Raw genomic sequence first — 19,334 nt, 5'->3', positions numbered from 1 at the left:
AAGAGTTCAGTGCGTCTGGCTTTTTTTACTTCTGCGCAGTGCCTATGGACCTCTATGGCAAGTAATGTGTAGGGAACTTCGGGTACTTGTCCCCGGAATCGCCGTCGCGGCATATACATGTGCCGGGAATGGAAGCGAATATCGTCTGATCCGCAAGCCTTCTTCGAATAAACCAGACTTTCCTGGGCCGGTCTGGAGCTCAGCAAGAATGTGCCCTTTGACACCCAGCCTTTTGACTGGGTGTCACGCTGTCGTTATAACTCCCGGGCGACTCAATAAGAAAAGCCGGATAAATGAAAACAGCGGGTAAATTTTGGACATCGGTACGACGGAAAGCGAGGGGTCACCAATCAGGTTAACAGTTAGAATATTCTACTATGACGGGTGAAGATATACACAATATATATAAGACAACAAACAAGCTGCGATACATATCTCATTCCAGAGGTGTTGCCTTCTCCGATGTCTATGGCATTTAATAATCCTGTAACGCTGCTGCAGTCGAGGACTTGGTGGCGCTCCCTCGACGTTGCCACTGCCGACACATGAACACAACACCGGTGCGACGTTTCGTCTCAGTTCATCGCACTTGTCTACTACAGGTCTTACACGCCAGCTCGAAGTGGGCACCCTGTCCACAACCGACTGAAATCTGTGGCTGCGCCCCGCAAACCGCCATTATAACAACCCTCTGTCTTCAACTGGGCGGTTTCTTGGTATCCTTATTTCCCTAAGACGCCTGGTGTCTTGCGTGCCTTTTGCGATTCCCGTTTGTGCCTCTGTCCCCCCCACCCCACCCCGTGGATTGAGTCTGGGAGTGCTCGCCCCCCCGTTACACACTTTCTGACTGTTTTATTGCACTTCGTACAGCTTGGGACAAAAGTTTACGGAACACGCGAGCCACCTACTTTTTCTTCGGTGCGACACCCTCGCGGCTGCCGGAATCGGGTGAGTCCACTGTTTCGAAGGGGTGGACGGATGCGCTATTAGCGACACACAGTGGTGGTTCCAGTGTCGCTTATGCGTGCCTGGGAAGTACAAGTTACCGCTGTGTGTCGCTAACAGCGCACCCTTCCACCCCTCCGCAACAGTGAACTCACTCGCTTCCGGCAGCCGCTAGGGTGTCGCACCGGAGAAAGAGTACGTCGCTAGCGTGTTCCGTAAACTTTTGTCCCAACCGGTACCACAAACCTTGCCATGGTCAACTCCAGAACCCTGTGAACCTGACACCATTGGTATGTAGCTCTTCTCAAACGGTCTCCGCACACAGTGACAGTGGTAGGATCTCTGTTTATTGTTCTCTAAATTTATGGCCACCGAAAGAACACATGCACGCACGGGCCATTCCGTTAGACCGTAGAAGATTACGACGCTGGGCTGACACTGGGGGAGCCGTGCTCCCCCATTCGTAAATGAGGGGGAGCCGTCGCTCCCCCTGCTCCCCCTGTTCCGGCGCCCCTGACGGTAACGATAGCTATGTGAAAGTTGAAGATCGGAGCCCAGAAATCAATGTTTTGTGCAACGCTCAGTGAAAACTTTGGTACTCCACAGCGATAAAACAAAGGGGGCGTGTTGGTTGAAGTGCAACACGATTCACGAACGCAGGAAAAACACGGACAGAAACACGCGTCTCTGTGTGTTTTCTCCATGTTCCTCCTGCGGTCGTCAGACATGTAGCGGTTATCGTTTCTACGCATCCACAAACAGAAAAAGAAAAAATGTGAAGCCCTTCTTCATAGTATAATGTCTTTTGCACTTCTTACACACCGAGCGCGCGCACAGTTCAGATCCCTGTCCATGTCCTAGTTTTGTTTTCAACTTCGATCGAAGCCCCGTTTCATTCTTCAAGCAGTATATCAAGAGACACAATGTACAATATATTAGCTCTGCGATGTATTGTCACGACGTAAGCAAATTTTGAATAGCGCCAGGCCCGGTTACTTTGCGTGACGTCATTAGACTTGTGCGACATCGGGTATGCGTGGGCAGCAGGGGTAAGCTGTCATTGGCCACCAAAAATTCGTTGGCTAAGACCACGCCGCTTTGGTCGTGCCGGTTACGTGACGAGTCCCCTGATCAGCTCTCGCATCGAAATATGCGAACTGCTCACGAAATGACGTCGACATCCGTCGTTCACTTGCACGCTCTTCGAAAGAGTCGAGGGTTTTTAGAAGACGTGCAGGTCAGAGGACACGTGCGCACGCTAAAAGTGAACTGAACTCGTCGATCCTTCGACAGGGCTCACGTCATTTGTTGCACAACACACCCCTGCCAAAGATTAAAAAAAATTATTATTTACAAAATTATTTAGTGGTAAAGTGAATGGCAAACTTGTTGAAACTGTATGATTTTCTGTGTGAGCCTGTAACTTGGGCTCTCGAGATACGTCATAGTTCTACTGTGCGAGATTGAGCATTTTTTCAGCAATCGAATTTCAAAGATTGCTACGCAAGGCAAGCTAGGAGACTCCAGAAGCGCTTCAACCCAGGGGCGGCTCGCGCGCCATCTATTGAGAACGCTAGCAACTAAACGATACTTCAGACGAGATAGTGCGTTCCTCGCGAGTGGAGTAAGCATTTCACTGCGACGGTCCACGGTTTGTGTACTCCGGAGCACAAGAACGCAAACCGCACATTCGTTTAAATCACTTGAATGCGAGGTTTTACAAACAGTAGCGCCAAAAGATGGCGCAAATCACCTCGCAGGCACGGAAATCGGGCGTTACAACCGTTAACAGTTTAAACAGAACTTCTCAATGGCTGTTGTTCTTTAAAAAAACCGAATGGTAATTAGTAACCTGTCTCAAACGCGTTACGTCGAACTTCAATATCACGTGATGTCTGTCCGCCAATCCGGTGCCGTCTCTTGCTTTGTTCTTTGCGAACATTGACGGCCGCCACCTTCCAGTTTCTAAAAGTTTTCGAAATAAATTAGTGTGATAAGTTTAAGGAACTGAGAGGTGATGACTCGTGGGTGTGATCGCATAGCCAACTTCTACATGATGGTACTTTGAAGCATAGTGGCTATTTCACTTTACAGTTCCTTTAAAGTGGGACTTCGCAACGAAATTACCACAAAGGTTGTGGTATCTCCGTAATCTCTGGGATGTCAGGAACATGTGTACGAAATATCTCGGTCCAAAACTGCGCAGATTTGACTCAAACGAATTATTACGAAGCGAACGTTTCGCCTCTGTGAAGCGAGGGGGCGCTGAAAGCAACACACTGCTGACATCATCCGGCATCCGGCAAGGGAGAAAGAATGCAGGCTTGGAAGCAGACGACAAAGCTGGCTGACGTCACGGAATCCTCCTCCGGACGAACCGCCGCAGTATGGAGCTCTGTTTTCTGCTTCCGCATTTTGGTTTCTGTTTGCTATTGTCATCATTTACGAATTAATTACTCGCGCCAAATGAATGCGAATGTTGTATCCGGTGTAGAGGGGGTGGTCCGTGTTCGGTATGATGTTCACATAATTTTTTTTTTCGAATCCTGGCGAAGTCTGCCTTTTGCTCTAACTCTTAGGTCCCCAAAATTAATCCACGAACCGATCACAACGGCATCCGTCGCTCATGACCAATAGTTGTCCCGCGGCGTAATTCCCCGAATTATTTCCGTTATGATATTGGCCAAGCGTTCCTGTTGCTGAAGGTTCACCTGAGCAACAAAATAAAATCCAGGGTCAACCGTTGGGCGCTGCCCATCTGTACAAATGCAAGCAGCGCCACTACTTCGTCATTTTCACCTCCCACCGTGCGGATGCTTGCTTTGAGACGCCTGCAGAGAGTAAACAGAGAACGAGGAAGAACATACTAGGTAAACGGAAACATGTAGCGAGTCAGCTTGCAACGATATGAGTCGTTTGCGTCACGCTTTTCGCGATATATGGATAATATGTGCGTTTGAGTACGCGTGCCTCATCGATGCCCATGGAGCCAATATGGCACGCCTCTGCGGGAAACCACTCAGTAAGTTTCAACCGGCAATACGTCTATTTCGATATCAGTGTTTCATTTCTACACGACGACGTTTTGATTTTTCAATCGAATTAGCTAGGTTTTAATTATCTCTCAATAGTCTCATCATTACTTGCCTTAGTTGTGTGGGCCCTTAATGGTGCCTATTCATTCACAACACATGTCTAATACATCATCCGTAGTGTCTGTCGCAAACTGAAACATCGACAAAAGAATGTGAATTTCGTCGCATATCGAAAAATTAATATTAGAAATTGCTACGCTAATTATCAGGATCGACGAACTGGAACATGAAGAATAGCGAATTCGACTGCAGTGTGGTTGAAAGAACTCTTTCGAGCGAGTTGTCAGTCTGTGTTCAGAGCACGACCGACTAGATTATAACGACAATGTCATAGGCACCCCTTCCAAGCGCCGCATTTGGAAGCTAGCGGTGGTGCTACTTATCGGCCCGGTTATTGCTTCCCCAATTTCTGCAATACTTTGTACTTCATCTTACCTTAGTATTCCTGTACAAGCGGTGGATGTCCCACGGGAGATGCTCCCTTCTGAAGTTGATTATCATCATCATCCCACGAGTTTTCATAGGAGATGTTGCTGTCGTCTGCTACGGTAGTCCTACGTCCGCTTCTGCACGTTCAAGTTTCAAATTTCCATTGTCCAATCACGATGTAGATCTCGCGGGCCGATGAGTATAGCGCCTCTAGCGGATCGTGCGGACGAGCTCCTCATAGGGGTTGCCGATTATACCACGGTCGTTATAATCTAGTAGGTCGTGGTTGAGAGACACTTATCTTAGTGCGGCGCGCAACGGTGCCATTATTTCCAGCACTAATTAAGATTAACTAATTATCCACTCCGTGTTCCTCTACGGTACGCCACGATCGGTGATACCTAAGTTTCATTCGGTACGGTGTTCTACAAATTAGTGATTCGCCGCTGCACTCTTTAGGCAACATACGAATTACTTTTCCCTCTAACTTGAAATATTTAATTGTTCGCAATTTGCTTTTTCGTTTTGTTTCCTTTTCAGCTCTTATTTGTCTTTTTTTTTTGTCTTTCTTTTTTCATGACACCGCCTAGCGATGCTTAACCCACAATCTGGAAGAACTACCATCGTTGCACTGTCGGGTAAATTCGAGGACTTCCTACGGCGCTCCCTCGCAGTGTCTACCTTTGCACAATCAACACCGTTACAATAATTGTTACAGAAATAAAAGATAAGCTAAATATTTTGCAGTTCATATAGGCGAAACTTAATTTATTGCGAAAAGTGAACGATGCTTAGACGTTTGACTATCTAGAGCGCATCAAGAAAAAACGCGAAACAGTTTCCAGAACTCCCTGAAATTTCTGCCTTCACACAAACATGTAATATTTACAACGCATCATGGGATCACATCTCATGTCGTGGTAAGCTACTGTGATCTATACGCTGCTTTAGTTATGTGTACAACATCCTACCAAAAATGCCCGCAGTGTAGATTGTCACTGCCGCCATACAAGACAACGTTCTACCGCCTTGATTAATGCTGCACGACTTATATTTCTTTCAGATCCCATTGAAACGGCCCGAATGGCAAAGATGGCAGCACAAGGGTTTGCACCTTGTGCAAGAGACTTGGGACTTCTCGGTATCAGTCCTAAACTGAAAAGGGCAAGCGTGTTCTTTTGACGTACATATAGTAGGCATTACAGTAATGGTAGTTCTGATAGACTTATGAGCATTGCACTCAAAGCAATCGCTAACGATTACTAAATGCTCAGAAAAGTAAGTGTATACTTTCAAGATACTATCAAGTTAGTTTGTGAAATTTGCTGTCAGACAGAGAAAATCAAAGCGAAGGGTCTTAGACAGCGTGCGACAGCTGCTTTGATGACATTTCTTGTGGACACTGCAGAGCCTCTAACTTTTTAGACTTACTGAGTTTTATTTTCAAGTGCTTTGGTGTAGCCGGCGCCTGTGTTTTGTAGGGGTCACCATCTCCATCTTCTTCTTCTTTTTTTCTAACTCCAACGGAAAGCGAAGATTTAAACACTAGGACCCTCTGTGCTTACGTAGAGCGAACGATGAAGTCATTGAGTGTTTCTAGTAATAATTGCTTGATCTCTCGGTGAACTCTGATGAGCGTATCTCTCTTTTTAGGAAGCCACTCGGGGATGTGTGTTGATGCAACTCTGCTACGCGTATGCTGACAACTACAAAAACGTAATTAGCATTACGGTTACTCGACTTCCATCCTCAGTAGTCCGAGTATTAGATTACCAGATCATCAGAGCAGCAACAGTACGGCCTCACAGCCCGAAACGAAATTGATAGCAATGGAGCACAAACGTTATTTTGGCTAGACATCGATTTCGCAATACGCTCCTTTTTGAAATGTGCTTGAAAAAAAACTATATTAAATCCACGATATCCGAGCACGTTGCCTCTCGCTATTGTTTGGTTTTCTATGAAGCATAGAGCACTCCTGAGAAGAAATTGGCGTTCGACATTGTTATCTCGCACTTCATTTGGAGCAATCCTATATACGAAGCCGGCATGGACGTATACCGAAAGGGAGGCAAAAGAGGGGTGGGGGGGGGAGCCTCTGGAGCTTCAATTTCAGTTGTGAAAATTGTGAAAATTCATAGGCTGTCATGGTTTTTGCAAGGTGTCATATAATATGAAGCTCTGAACACCCGCGCAGTCCGTAGCATCCGTGCCCAGGAGAAGAGGTGAGGGGGCTGCACGCTTTGTTCCCCTTTAAGCACTTTGCCCCCTTGGAAAAAATCATGGGAACTCCCAAGGTCGTCGGTACTGTAGTTCGGTACTACTGTTAGTACTTTACCTGCCGATATTGACGTTCAGTGAATATATTTTGCACGATGGCTCCTCTAGGAGTACTTGATGCATCAAGTGACTGGTTTCGAGCAATGCTAAGTGTAATTTTATTGCTCCTGTAAACGAAACACGAGCAATACAATGGCCAACAGAAACAAATCACAGTCGACGACTTTTCGACAGGATACTCCTGCGTTCAAGAATTCTCTCATGGATTGCCTCGAGCGTACCTCTCATATGCTTACAAAGATGGATCCTGTAAGTATTAGACATTTGACGCAGAAATTCTAACTGGATATCCATCCCAAGGTACCCAAAACATAGAGATTTCACGTTTTTGACGCACACGTTTTATATATAATCTCTTGAATGTGTATCTACATGCCTGATATTTCCTTGCAGGAGTTGTTTATTGAGGAATACCATTTCAACACAACGGCGTTCTTTGAAAAAGGACGGGTAAGCCAGAAACTACAATCAAGTAAAAATTCGAAAGATAATATTCGTGATATTTCTCGTTCATGTTACATACTGTTTTACATACTGGTTTCCCTGTTGGACTGGGGAATTTTTTATTGTCTTCCTCGTTGCACACGTTGCTGCACCCATTTTCTTTCTTTTTTTATGCGTTTTCGACACCTTACGCGCGAACAGGTCATCATATCGGGTCAAAGGAAACATCATATCGTACCGCCACCTGTGAATTCCTGGTAACTGAGGAACAGTTGAACAATTTATCTCGTATTGCTTTCAGCATCACTAATTACTAGGACCCGGTAATTTAAGAACTAAAAACGGTAGAAATATGCAGGCGTCTAGGCCCTGAAAAATACCAAAATATGCAATAATATGCAAAACATGCAAAAATAGACACGTTAATCGGGTGCGCTTTTTGCCTTGTTGGTGTTTGAGAATTCTCCATCAAGGAAGACTTGCTCGTTTACGGGCTACGATACCATACAAGCTTTGACGGTACACGAATGCTGAGGCGGCCTGGAAACACGCTATATTGAAGAGTACTTTTAGTTTTCCGCCCACTAAGACCTTGAAAGGCCCAGAGAGGTCAAATCATTTGATCAAATCTACACTAACCCCTTCTAGCAAACCAATGTACTGAGGGAAACAAACGCGAAAAAATGAACAAAAGGTGCAAACACGCCGAAACCAAAAAGCAAAATGCAGCTCACAGCGCGAGTCTGAAAACGGTAATCTTAAAATAAAGTTGCAAAGATAAGGTTGCAAAGATAAGGTTGCAAAGATAAGGTTGCAAAGATAAGGTTGCAAAGATAAGGTTGCAAAGATAAGGTTGCAAAGATAAGGTTGCAAAGATAAGGTTGCAAAGATAAGGTTCCAAAAATAAAGCCGCACTCGCATTTACACCTCTAAAAAAATGCTGTTATGGCGTCTAAAAATGTTTAAAAGGACTGCAATTCAAATGAGTCGATAAAAAGGCAGGCAGCCTGGAAAATATCGCATTTAGGCGCTTATAAGCATTTATAGGCAAATGCCTAAAGAGCCGGGCCCTGCAGTAATTTTACATTTCTTTCTTTCAGCGTTGCTTCATAAACATGCTACCCGCTGACGGAAGGCTAGCTCTAGGCACCATGGGATCTTTTCTACGATTTTTGTCGCTCTGAAATAAAATAGTGTCTGTCTACACTTGATACAACAAATGCAATGATTTTACGCGCAGCATTTTTTGTCGTGTAACCACAAGGCACTGCGTTTCTACATCCCTTTGTTTATTTTCATGTGATTTTAGTTTTCACGGTGGTAGAAACTGTATTTAGCTTGTTTGCTCGAGTTTTTCTTCTTTTAATGCAACCTTTTTCCTGTACATTTTTTAAATATAAACATACGAGGGTGGTTCCATAAGTTTCCGGCCCGACCAACCTTTAATAGTCATAGAGACGAAACAAGTGTATCACGTTTCGACATAGTCACCCTTAACTTCGATGCACTTTCGACACCTTTCAAGCAGCATTCTTATACCCTTAAAAAAATAGTCCGAAGTTTTGTCCGCAAAATGCTGGAAAACTGCCTCTTGCACCTCACTGTCGTTTTAAAATCTCCGTCCTCTGAGATCCCTCTTCAAGTTTGGGAACAGGAAGTAGTCACTCGGTGCCAGTCTGGACTGTAGGGTGAGTGGTGGATTTCTTCGAAGCCGCACTCCTTCAGTGCAGCCTTGGCAACAGAAGCCGTGTGGACAGAGGCATTGTCCTGGAGCAACCGGACAACTCGACTCAACCTGCCGCGCCTCTTTTCCTTGATGGCGTCTCGCAGTCGGTGCAGGAGTGAAGCATAATAAGTCGCATTCACTGTGGTGTTCCTCTCTTTGAAGTCGATGAGGAGGATCCTGTGACAATCCCAAAATATTGTTGCCATGATCTTCTTTGTGGATTGTGTGACCTTGGCTTTTCTTGGGGGTGCTTCTCCTAGTTTGCGCCATTGCATCGACTCCTTTTTCGAAAAGGGATCATAGTAGAGCACCATAGTCTCATCCCCTGTGACAATTGACTTCAATATTTCTTCTTCGTTCTCTTGACAGAGCTCCAAAAACTCTTTGGCACAGACGACGCGCTGTTGCTTTTAAACTGACGAGAGAAGTCACGGCACACATCTCGCACTGACCTTTTTCATGTGAAGGCCCTCGCTGATGATGCGAAAAAGTGTTGTTTTGGAAAGCCTCAGCCTTTCTGAGATTTCCTTCACCTTCAGACGCCTGTCGCTCAGCACTTCCTCCTCGACAAGAGACATTTTCTTGTGTCACCACTTCCACTGGCGACAGGCCAGTGAGGCCATCGCGTGGATCATCTTCAATGGACTCTCGCCCCAGTCGAAACTGCTTAGTCCAGTCTTTTACCGTTGTGTACGACGGAGAGGCTTCCCTGTACACGTTGTCCAGTCGCGCTTTAATTTCTTTAGGCGAAAGTCCCTCTTTTGTCAAGAATTTTATCACAGCGCGTTACTCGATTTTTTTCCATTTTAACTGAAGAGTGCACCCTAGCTGTTTGAAATGCCACTCTCCAACCGACAAAAGCATGGAGAGGGTTGAGGGTGGTGCTCCGGCCCTCCAACAGATGGCGCCACGCGTCCTTAAAGGAGTACAGAGGACCATCAAAAAAAAAATCAGATAATCAGATAAGACATCTGATGAAAGTGTGTGTGTCATACCGAATAGCGCTAAAGGTTTTGATGCGTGCAATTTGTTTCCCTGAAAAAAACTCACATAAACATAGCTCTGCGCGTTCATCCTTAACTCGCCACTCCAGCTATAACGAGGATGACGAGGTATGATGCCACGGCATCGATGACGGTATAAAGAGAACTCGTTCTGGTTCGCCGGTCAGTGTGGGTCAGCGCCTTGTCCCTTTGCCGCCGTAAACCTGTTTTGCCGAAGCGTTACCGAGCAAGGAGAAAGGCTTTATCGGAACCCCGAACAGCCGAGTAGCAGACGACAGCGGAGTAGCAGACAACATTTCTCTAGGCCAATCAGCGAGCGTTCTCCTTATAGTGTCATCGCGAGGTTCCAGGCAGATAACAGGCTGGTACTGCTCTTCACCGCCGTTGCGCACGGTCGCTTTTTGCGGCGTATTTTAAATTCAATTTGTGCGATAATTATGACTCTGTGGTGTAAATTACTTCGCATGGTGCACCTTACTGGCCTACTTAACAGTTTTATAGGAAGAAAACTGAGTGTTAAAAATGACTTCTGTGCTACTTTAATCGCATTTTCAAATTCGCGCGCATTTTCTACCTCCTGCCGGAAACTTATGGAACCACCCTCGTATAGCCCCTCTACTCCCACACACGTACAGACACACACACATTTCGAAGTGGTATCGGAAAAAGGGGGGATGTGAAAGTTTAATAAATGAAAAAGAAAAGACCTGCCAGACAAATGTTGGCTTGCTATTTTACAAAAAAAAAAAAACGAAGAAAAAGACACGGCTGCTGTGTGCATTCTCTTCAATGGCCATTCAATGCACGACATGCGCATGCCTTATGCGCTTCCTCCATATGTTTCATTTTTATTTTTCTGCAATTCTTTACTGTTGCGTTGCATCGTAAAGCAAGACGAGCTCTACGCTTCCCAGCCGTACGAAGTCTGCGTGGTGTCAATACTCATGCTCACGCGTCCACGGAGTAGCTGTGCACACAAGATGGAACGTGTTTGATTTGCCTCCTATGACCTTGTTGTTTTCTTTATATTTGTCTGTGAGTCTAGTAAAATTTCAGCTGCCTTTGAGACTTTGTCCGTGCGCGTCTGCTTGGTACTTCCGTAGTCTCGGGAGTGTTAATATCAAGTGTTTGATTTAATAAGATGTGAACATTTTATATATTTACGCTGGAAGAAGACTGGCGCTTATTGGGAGTATAAAATACGATGTCGCAAATATGAATACGTTGATTGGTGAAGCCGATTTAGTATGGCACATTGTCGCATATGTAACGAGTCTATTCTATTCATTCTTTTTTAATTCAGTGTTAGCGCCGCGAAGCAACTGTGGCTATGAGCGGCGCGCAGATGTGGACAGATGGAGAGAGGACAGCAGGAAGGAGTGGGGGAGACGAGGGGGTTAATGTGTGCGTTCTGGGCCGACTTCAACGGGAACTGTGCCGACATTCGTCCGGAAAGTTTGTCGGAAAACCCAGGGAAAACCTCAGTCGGCACAGCCGGTGGCAAGATTCGAACCCACCACCTCTCAGTCTTCAACACGGCCATGGATACCACAAACGAGCAGGTGCTTCAACTCGCTGCGCCGGCATGCCGCTTGTTCCTGTTCAGTTTAATTCACGAAGAACATAGCTCCCGTTTTTCTGCGAAGACCGCTTTATTGCGGCTCCGATGAGCGGCTGTTATTATACAGACTTATACAGTAACTTGAGTGGCGTATATTCGAGTTACTATCTTAAATACTTTTGCGAGTAACTTGGTATCTTGCCAATACTTTCAAATGTCAGGCAGTGTTTAGTAATATAAAGCTCTTAAATACTTTTTTGTTCAATAACTTCTGCTCATTTTCCAAGTTACTTTGAAGGTACTTCTCTGTGCGTGACACGAAGGTCGAGCAAAATATTTTCTATTGTCTCGGCGTTGCGCTTTGTGCTGTACATATCCTCAACAGCACCGAATATCCTCTGCATGTTCGAATAATGTCCTAACGGATTCGTACGTCCGATGGATATTCTGAGGATATCCATCAGCCGTATACGAATTCGTTAGGACATTATTCGTACATCCTGAGGATATTCGGTGCTGTTGGGGCAAAATCTTTTATTTTGTGCGTGTGGTTTTCCTTCTTTTTTTGTTTTTTAATGCATCTTGGTCATGTTCAGTTTTTTTTCCCCTATTTTCTTTTATATTCACGAGTACTGGAGTAGCCTGACCCGACTTTGTCGGGCCTCATATCCCCATATTTTTATCTCAATCAGTCTATGGAAGCGAGAAGTAAATAGTGAACAAATAAATGTGCAGCAGCAACAACAAATATACTACTACTGCTAATAATAATAATGATAACGATAATAATTCCTGGCTTTACGTCACGTGATCATGAGCGACGCCACAGCGGTCGTTCCGCGGACTAATTTTTGACCACCTGAGGGTTGCCATGGGCGTGCTGAAGGCTGGGAGGTGGTGGGTTCGAATCCTACCATCGGCTGCGCTGTCTGAGGTTTTCCCTGTGTTTTCAGAAGACTTTTTCCAGACGAATGTCGGCACAGTTGCCCCTGAAGTCGGCCCAGGACGCACACTAACCCTCCCTGTCCCCCACTCCTTCCTGCAGTCCTCTCTCCATCTGTCCACACCTGTACGCCTCTCATAGCCACAGTTGCTTCGCGGCGCTAACACGGAATAAAAAAAAGAGAACTGAGGGTTGTTTAACGTGCGCTGAAGTCTCAACACACTGAGCACCGTATCTAACGCCCCCCGCGAAAGACGGCCTGTGAAAGCAACTTGTACCCTGCCATCAAAGACAACAAATACATGACGACGATGTTCGTATAAGCTGGGATGCCCTATTCGCTCCGAGATCGAGCAGTGTCGTCGCGCTGCGGAGAAACGATGAACTACCATTGTGTGAACGCGTCGTCTGCTTTTACACGTTTATTCAGTGTTTATTGCAGTAGGTGGAGCATTGGGGAACCGGGCAGTATCGTACCGGTGATCTTCCGGTAAATATGTACTAGAATTACGGAAAAGAACTGTCTACTCGGAACATCGGCCCACGTGTTATCCACACTATAGAAGGGCGACAGTTTCGCCTCCTATAGGTCGATCTCGCAGCGAATCCCATTGCGTCTGAATCGAAATGAATAACATGGAGATGCAATAAAAGTGCACAATTACCTCATACTTCGTGGTCCCGAGCAACTTGTTATCATGATAGTTTAACTAAAGCGGGCGTAACTCCAGAAGCGGTATAGAGGAGTCTTTGAAAGGGTGTAGGACGATTCCCTCGTCTCATTTCCCTTACAACGTTTCCCCTGTATGTCAATTCCCCTGTGGCCTTTTTCTGCGTGGGCTGCGTTTCAAAACGGAAAGGAAGACTCTGCTGGGCGTCAACTGTGTCCCATTTAGCGGTTGAGCCGTCGGTATCCAATCAAGGGATGTCATCAATGCATACGCGACCTTTTTGGTGGTACTCAGCATTCCATGAGCACCCCAGCACCTTCATTTCCCAAGCAGCAAAATGTACTGAAAGTCGGGTGCAATAGGGGTGGACGGGTAGGTGGAAGGCCTTGAACAGACTCGTGAAACTAAGGAACATCGATAAGACACATACCGTCCACCCCTATTGCACTCGACTTTCAGTACATTGTGCTGCTTGGGTTGTTTCGCCTTATTTGTGATAAGACGGTTATTTTGTTTTCCTTGTGACAAAACCGTTGTCACCAGCATCAAGGTCAAAGCGGTGGAAAGAAAGGTAAAACTAGAGGCGTTTCAAAGCGTCGAGGTTAGTGTAGTTTCCCTTTCTTTTATTAATAACGCGTCCTGGAGTAGCCAGTCCCGAGTGGCTCGAGACTACCATCTCCATTTTTTTTCTTTTAAAATCAATCAATCACTAGACGCACGTGTCGCGCGCGCTTCTTTGCGAAAATCAAGCAGGTCGGGCTAAAGCGTAATTTTCACTAGTTGTTTTTTTTTTTTTTTTTTTTACTATTATTTCTGTTGCGCTACTGTGCATAGTTTTTGTTGGGTATGTGGTTGTCCACGGAGGACTTCATATTTCTGTTCAAAAAAAAAGTGTGGTTCGCATGGCAATTTCCAAAGTTCAACTGAAGAAATAAATTTCCCTCAATTATAAAAATTGTCCAAACCCTTCCTAAATGGCGGCGAAAGTTTCTAGAAGTTAATTGTCGAAAGTCCCACAATCTTCCGGCGAGTGCGCCGCCAGTTAGAATTTTTTTATCACTTTACGTGAAACACCCTGTATACGGCTCTGGTTTGGTGGGCAAAAATCGCGGGATCCTTGAGTCACTGGGTGTTTTCGATAATTAGTAAAGATAAGCCGCAAAGTGGTGTAGCCATTGGATGTACCACGCGGTACAGATGTACTAGGCGGTACCCTGCGAGTGCTCAGATGCGCCGACTTGTTTGCAAACTGAAGTGGGCCCTCCTCTCATCGTGAAAAGAGCGCATCGCAGAACGAGAGGGTGTCGTGACGTAACATGGTACCCGGCACGTGACTCGTGACGTACAGCTCAAGCATGCAGGAGCTCATTTCATTCGTTGAAGAACACTACGCGGTAGGGGAAAGAAAGTTGGGATCACTTCAGTGCTCTTTTAATGAGTAGTGTGTTAAGCAATCAACTAAAATCATGTGCGCACCAAAAATTATGCGCGACACGTCACTTTAGTACGAACCTGCAGCATCTTCCAGAACTGATATAACCACCTCAGTGCTCTTTTAATGAGTACAGTGTTAAGCAATCAACTAAAAATATGTCCGAACTTGATTCGAGCGACACCTCACTTTAGTACGAACCTGCAGCGTCTTCCAGAACTGATATAACGGGAAGCACATAGTTTCGTCCAAAATATCCTAATGGGCTGACCATTATTATTCGTACTTTTATTCGACAATAACGTAATTGAAAGTAATCCCCGTGGTATATAGCTTGGCACAAAAGTTTACGAAACACCGGAGTGTCGCATTTCTCCACTGAAGCGACCCCCAGGTAGCAAGTAGCAGAGGTGGACACGCATACTGAGAGGTGAATGGAATAGCAGGCCACCCGTTTCTTATTCAATCTTCTCCTAATAGCTAGGAGACTGCGGCTCCGACGAAGAAATATATCAGTGCCGTGTTCCGCAAACTTTTGTCCCAAGCCGTATCATAGTGACGGGATCCAGGATCTCGATATAGAACACGAACGTTGTGTTTCGGAGACCCGGAAAGACATTTTCTGCATTAGCAGGAAATTTATGGAATGCTGGAACTCTCCCATTTTCTTCCACAGAAGAAATGGAAGAGTACATCGCATCATTGACTTTGACGCCGTTCAAGCACAATCCATGCCTCATCGATGCAGATCATTGTGCGGGACGTGACAGATGCACATACTCTGACACATATCAATGGCTTCGCAAAATATTACGGCTGAAGTATAGCGGAAAAGAAAACACACAAAATGATAACAAGCAGCAAGGTTCTGCGAAAACTTTGCCTCTGACTGTTGCATTTGAAGTTTCGTTAGTATCGCCAAGACGCGAAACGATGCACGAACCTACCGGGAAGGCGGCTTCTAAACATACGTGCATCATGATTAATCATGACAAATCATGATTAAGAGCAATAAGCAAGTCTGCAATAAACCTACAAGGTCAAGGAACTGTCACCCTAACCTGATATCCCACGACTGTGGATGGAACGGATTGCTAGTCCAACATCTCCTGCTCTGCGAAGGTATCATGGCGGCTGTCGACTGCAATCTTGCTGTTTGCTCTTGAGTACGAATCACAATGGCGAATGTCCTGATTCTCGATATATTAAAACACATTTTCGACTTATTTATTACGTTTTCGAAGATATTCGACGTCGCCGGCAAGGAATCACTGAGCAAAGGATTCACAAAGCAGATGACGGATCCTGCACACTTGAGCCCGTTGTCACTACCGCGTGGCTGCGCCAGAGGCAGCGTTCGCCGATTACGTACGTGCAACTCGCCAGCCTCTAAAATGATTCGAGCACTTGGGGGAAACCATTATCTGTTTCTAGGGGAGGCGGTACTATTTTCTTATCAGACGTGCCTGTTAATGACCTTGATCACCCTGGTAGCACACAATGACAAGGTTAAATCCGGGCGGGTTGGTGATACATTCTAAACACATATTGTGTGTTGTCTCGTGTTTTTTTTTTTTCTTTATTGTCGTCCCGTACACTGGGGGTTTTAACGATTTTAGAAACCACACTACGTTGCCAGAACGTTGTCGCAATATTGTCTTGAAGCGTTGCAGAAACGTGGCTAATGTCAATTCAGGCTACATGCTGACAACCTGGAAAATGTTCTTGTAACATTATGATTGCAACATAGATTGCAACATAGATGCAATGCTATGGCGACGTTTAGGTAATATTGGTATAATGTTTACATATGTATTTTTTTATTTCTTTTTCTTTTTTCAGCGTGGAAAGCCAGATGCATGGCTGACTTCAAGCACTTGTGTGCCACTGGCACATGTCTTTGACTCTGCAACACTGTGTAACCACCATAGGTGCCGTACGTACCCAACTCGCCTCACTTAGGCAACTGGGGTGGGAGGAGACCGCTTCGGCATCCCACAGGGGGGTTAGTGTGCGTCCTGGGCCGACTTCAGGGGGAACTGTGCCGTCTGGAAAGTCTTCGAAAAACCCAGGGAAAACCTCATAGAGAGCACATCCGATGGTAGTCAGCCTCCCAGTCAGCACGACACTAACGAGCGAGACGCCTTAACCCACTCAGCCATGCCGCTGGTGAAATACAAACTGTAGGGGCACGTTAAATGTAGTGGGATGGAAAACGTTTGTAACGGTGACGAGGATGTGTCTCTGCAGTTAACCCGTATACATCCACAACGAGTCAGTAACATTCCGGACATATCCCTGCCTGTCATATGCCGCGTTTTTAATTCGGACTATCGTCTCTAACGTGATTACCTGCTGAATGGAGCTGTAAAACCATGCAGGTTTCATCTGTTGCTTGAAGAGTGTTCCACATAAATAACACACAGTAGCACGCGATGCGATAGAAGTATTATAGCTAGTGTTTTTACTTGTTCCTCCCTATATCCAGACTTGTACGTATTTGGAGTATTGTATTTAAAATACTGTATTTTAAATACAATTTGCGGTATTTTGGTACTCTACTCAATACTTTTTGTTTTGTGTATTTGTACTCTATTTAAAATACATTTTATGGTATTTTCTACTCAATACTCTAATTACATATTTTGGATCTCCCTGTCAAACTTTGTGTCTCGTCTTTCCATTATCTTGCTTGCTCAGTGGAAATTTCCTGAGTCCCTTGGACTTGACCCGGACATTGGCCCTTCTTGGAAGTCTCCATTTAGAGATATTGCCCCGTGTGTACTAATCCTTCGCCAGTGAGGGTTCTATTAGGACGAAACGCATTGGACGATTTCTCAGCGTCAAAACGTCGCGCGTACGCCATGGCCTTGCACACGCGGCGAAGAAACGCCAGCGAGGCGACCACCCGAAACGCATGGGACGCGTACGGAGCGAGTGACGCACGCCACTGTTGCTATATTCGTCGACCACAAATATCTGTTAGAACGTGCAGATGCTCTCCTTTCCTGTGGTTCCTGCGTTCCTTCACTCTAGATACCATTAAAATGTTTACCACGTAAATTTAGTGTGATGGATTATGTCCCAAAAATTTATGCGAGCTGCTCATACGCAACCTTGTCTGCCGCACGACGGCAATGGTTCTGTCTACTTCTCGGAAAACGCGCCCAGACGCGCGCGAATATCTGTAGTCGACAGATTCCGGCGTACGCCCTCCGGGCGCGTTGAAAAACTAGTTTTTACGAGGTCACACACACGCCGAGCGCGCGCGCGTCATGAAAACGTCGGAAAAACGCTCCATGCGTTTAGCCCATTATGTGTGCCCTGACGCGGTGACGCCGAATTCTGACCTCGCCGAGCAGGGACCTGCTAGAAGTTTGCTTTGTTCTGGGTCACATATACTTAGTGGAGTTATGTGGTATCTCTTTGTCATCCTTTTGGGACTTGTGTTTAGATGACTCCTATCACACAGCGGCGGCTAGCGTAGTGCGCGGGGTTTAGGCGATTCATGTGACATAGCGGCGTTTGCCGCATTGACCAGTGACCGGTGACTTTTTGCGTTCAAGGATAAATAGTATCTTAATTGTATTTCAAATACTTTTTGAAGTATTTCGTACTCTATCTTAATTACTTTAATTTTCATGTATTTATACTCTATCTTAATTACATTCTAACGTTAGTATTTATTATCTTATCTTAAATATATTTTTGAGTATCTTGTACACGTCTGCCTATATCTCACGCTCACACAAGTTATTTTTGGTTGCTCCCTGCACAATGGAACAATTACTATTAAACTGACAGACGGAACAAGATTTCACAAACGTTGCACATTCCGTCCGTATGTCTCTAGATGGCACACTAGTGACGTGCCTGCGACGTTCAATCAGTGACCAAATCCTGGTCTCCTGGATCTCCCTGGGATCGGCGACTGTACACAGACGCGTGTTCGCTCTGCGGGTTACGTTAAATACCAACTGTATGTTGTATTGTGGGTTATGTTGCTAAAAAGTCAATACACAACGTTGAGGAAACGTAGAGCCGAAGCGCTCCTCCAAGATTGCTGCGCTATGTTGCATAAATATTGCCGAATATCAGGTACTCCTGAAACGGTGACAAACGTTGCACCAGCATCGATGCCAGATAGGTAACTTGTCTCGGCTTCAGTACGCGTGCATGGGGCTTCCCCTGGAGACAAATAGTGGATTGTCCGATCGGTTTAATATCTCGCCCCAGTGCTCGAGTGGCTTCGGACCAGTTCCGGATACTGGGAGGGGGGTTGGGTGATCGCCCCCCCCCACAACGTCAGTTTATACATTGGATTTCCCTCTGCCCCTCCCCCACTACTAGCTTAACAAAGAACCCCCCCCCAACCCCAATCCCAGGGACTGGTTCCGCCCCTGCTTCGGAGACCACATGCTCGCGCGTTGCACGTCAGTCTGATTTGTACTGTAGGTGCCCTGCAAATCTAAAAGCATGCGCTTCCATCTGCTCTACAGGAGCGCCGCAATAAGCTACGACAGTACGTCTCTGCGCATGAGAGAAAGAAAAGTTTGATGGTGGTGGTGGTTAGTGAAGGTGGTGTTGGTGAAAGGGCCCGCCGTTGTCGAACCTACAGAGGTGGGCAACGTCACGACTAACGCCCTGGGGTAATGCGCATACTGGGCAGACTTCTACGGGAACTGTGCCGACATATATGTCTGAAAGCGTCTGAGGAAAACCCAGGAAAACCCCCCAGACAGCA

General features: G+C 45.8%; 1 protein-coding gene across 1 annotated transcript; it reads left to right on the top strand.

The window, feature by feature from the left end:
• Positions 1-3,750: 3,750 nt before the first annotated feature.
• Positions 3,751-8,459, top strand: LOC135395293 (uncharacterized). The gene is made up of 6 exons (XM_064626523.1): positions 3,751-3,967; positions 5,533-5,633; positions 6,123-6,185; positions 6,984-7,058; positions 7,203-7,259; positions 8,354-8,459. The coding sequence occupies exons 1-6, from the start codon at positions 3,853-3,855 to the stop codon at positions 8,435-8,437; spliced, it is 495 nt and encodes a 164-aa protein (XP_064482593.1). The 5' UTR covers positions 3,751-3,852; the 3' UTR covers positions 8,438-8,459.
• The last annotated feature ends 10,875 nt before the right edge of the window (positions 8,460-19,334 follow it).

This window comes from Ornithodoros turicata, chromosome 5 (assembly GCF_037126465.1).
Source record: "Ornithodoros turicata isolate Travis chromosome 5, ASM3712646v1, whole genome shotgun sequence".
NCBI classification, from domain to species: domain Eukaryota; kingdom Metazoa; phylum Arthropoda; class Arachnida; order Ixodida; family Argasidae; genus Ornithodoros; species Ornithodoros turicata.
The sequence above is the reverse complement of the archived record's forward strand: the minus strand, read 5'-3'. Positions and strand labels throughout refer to the sequence as shown.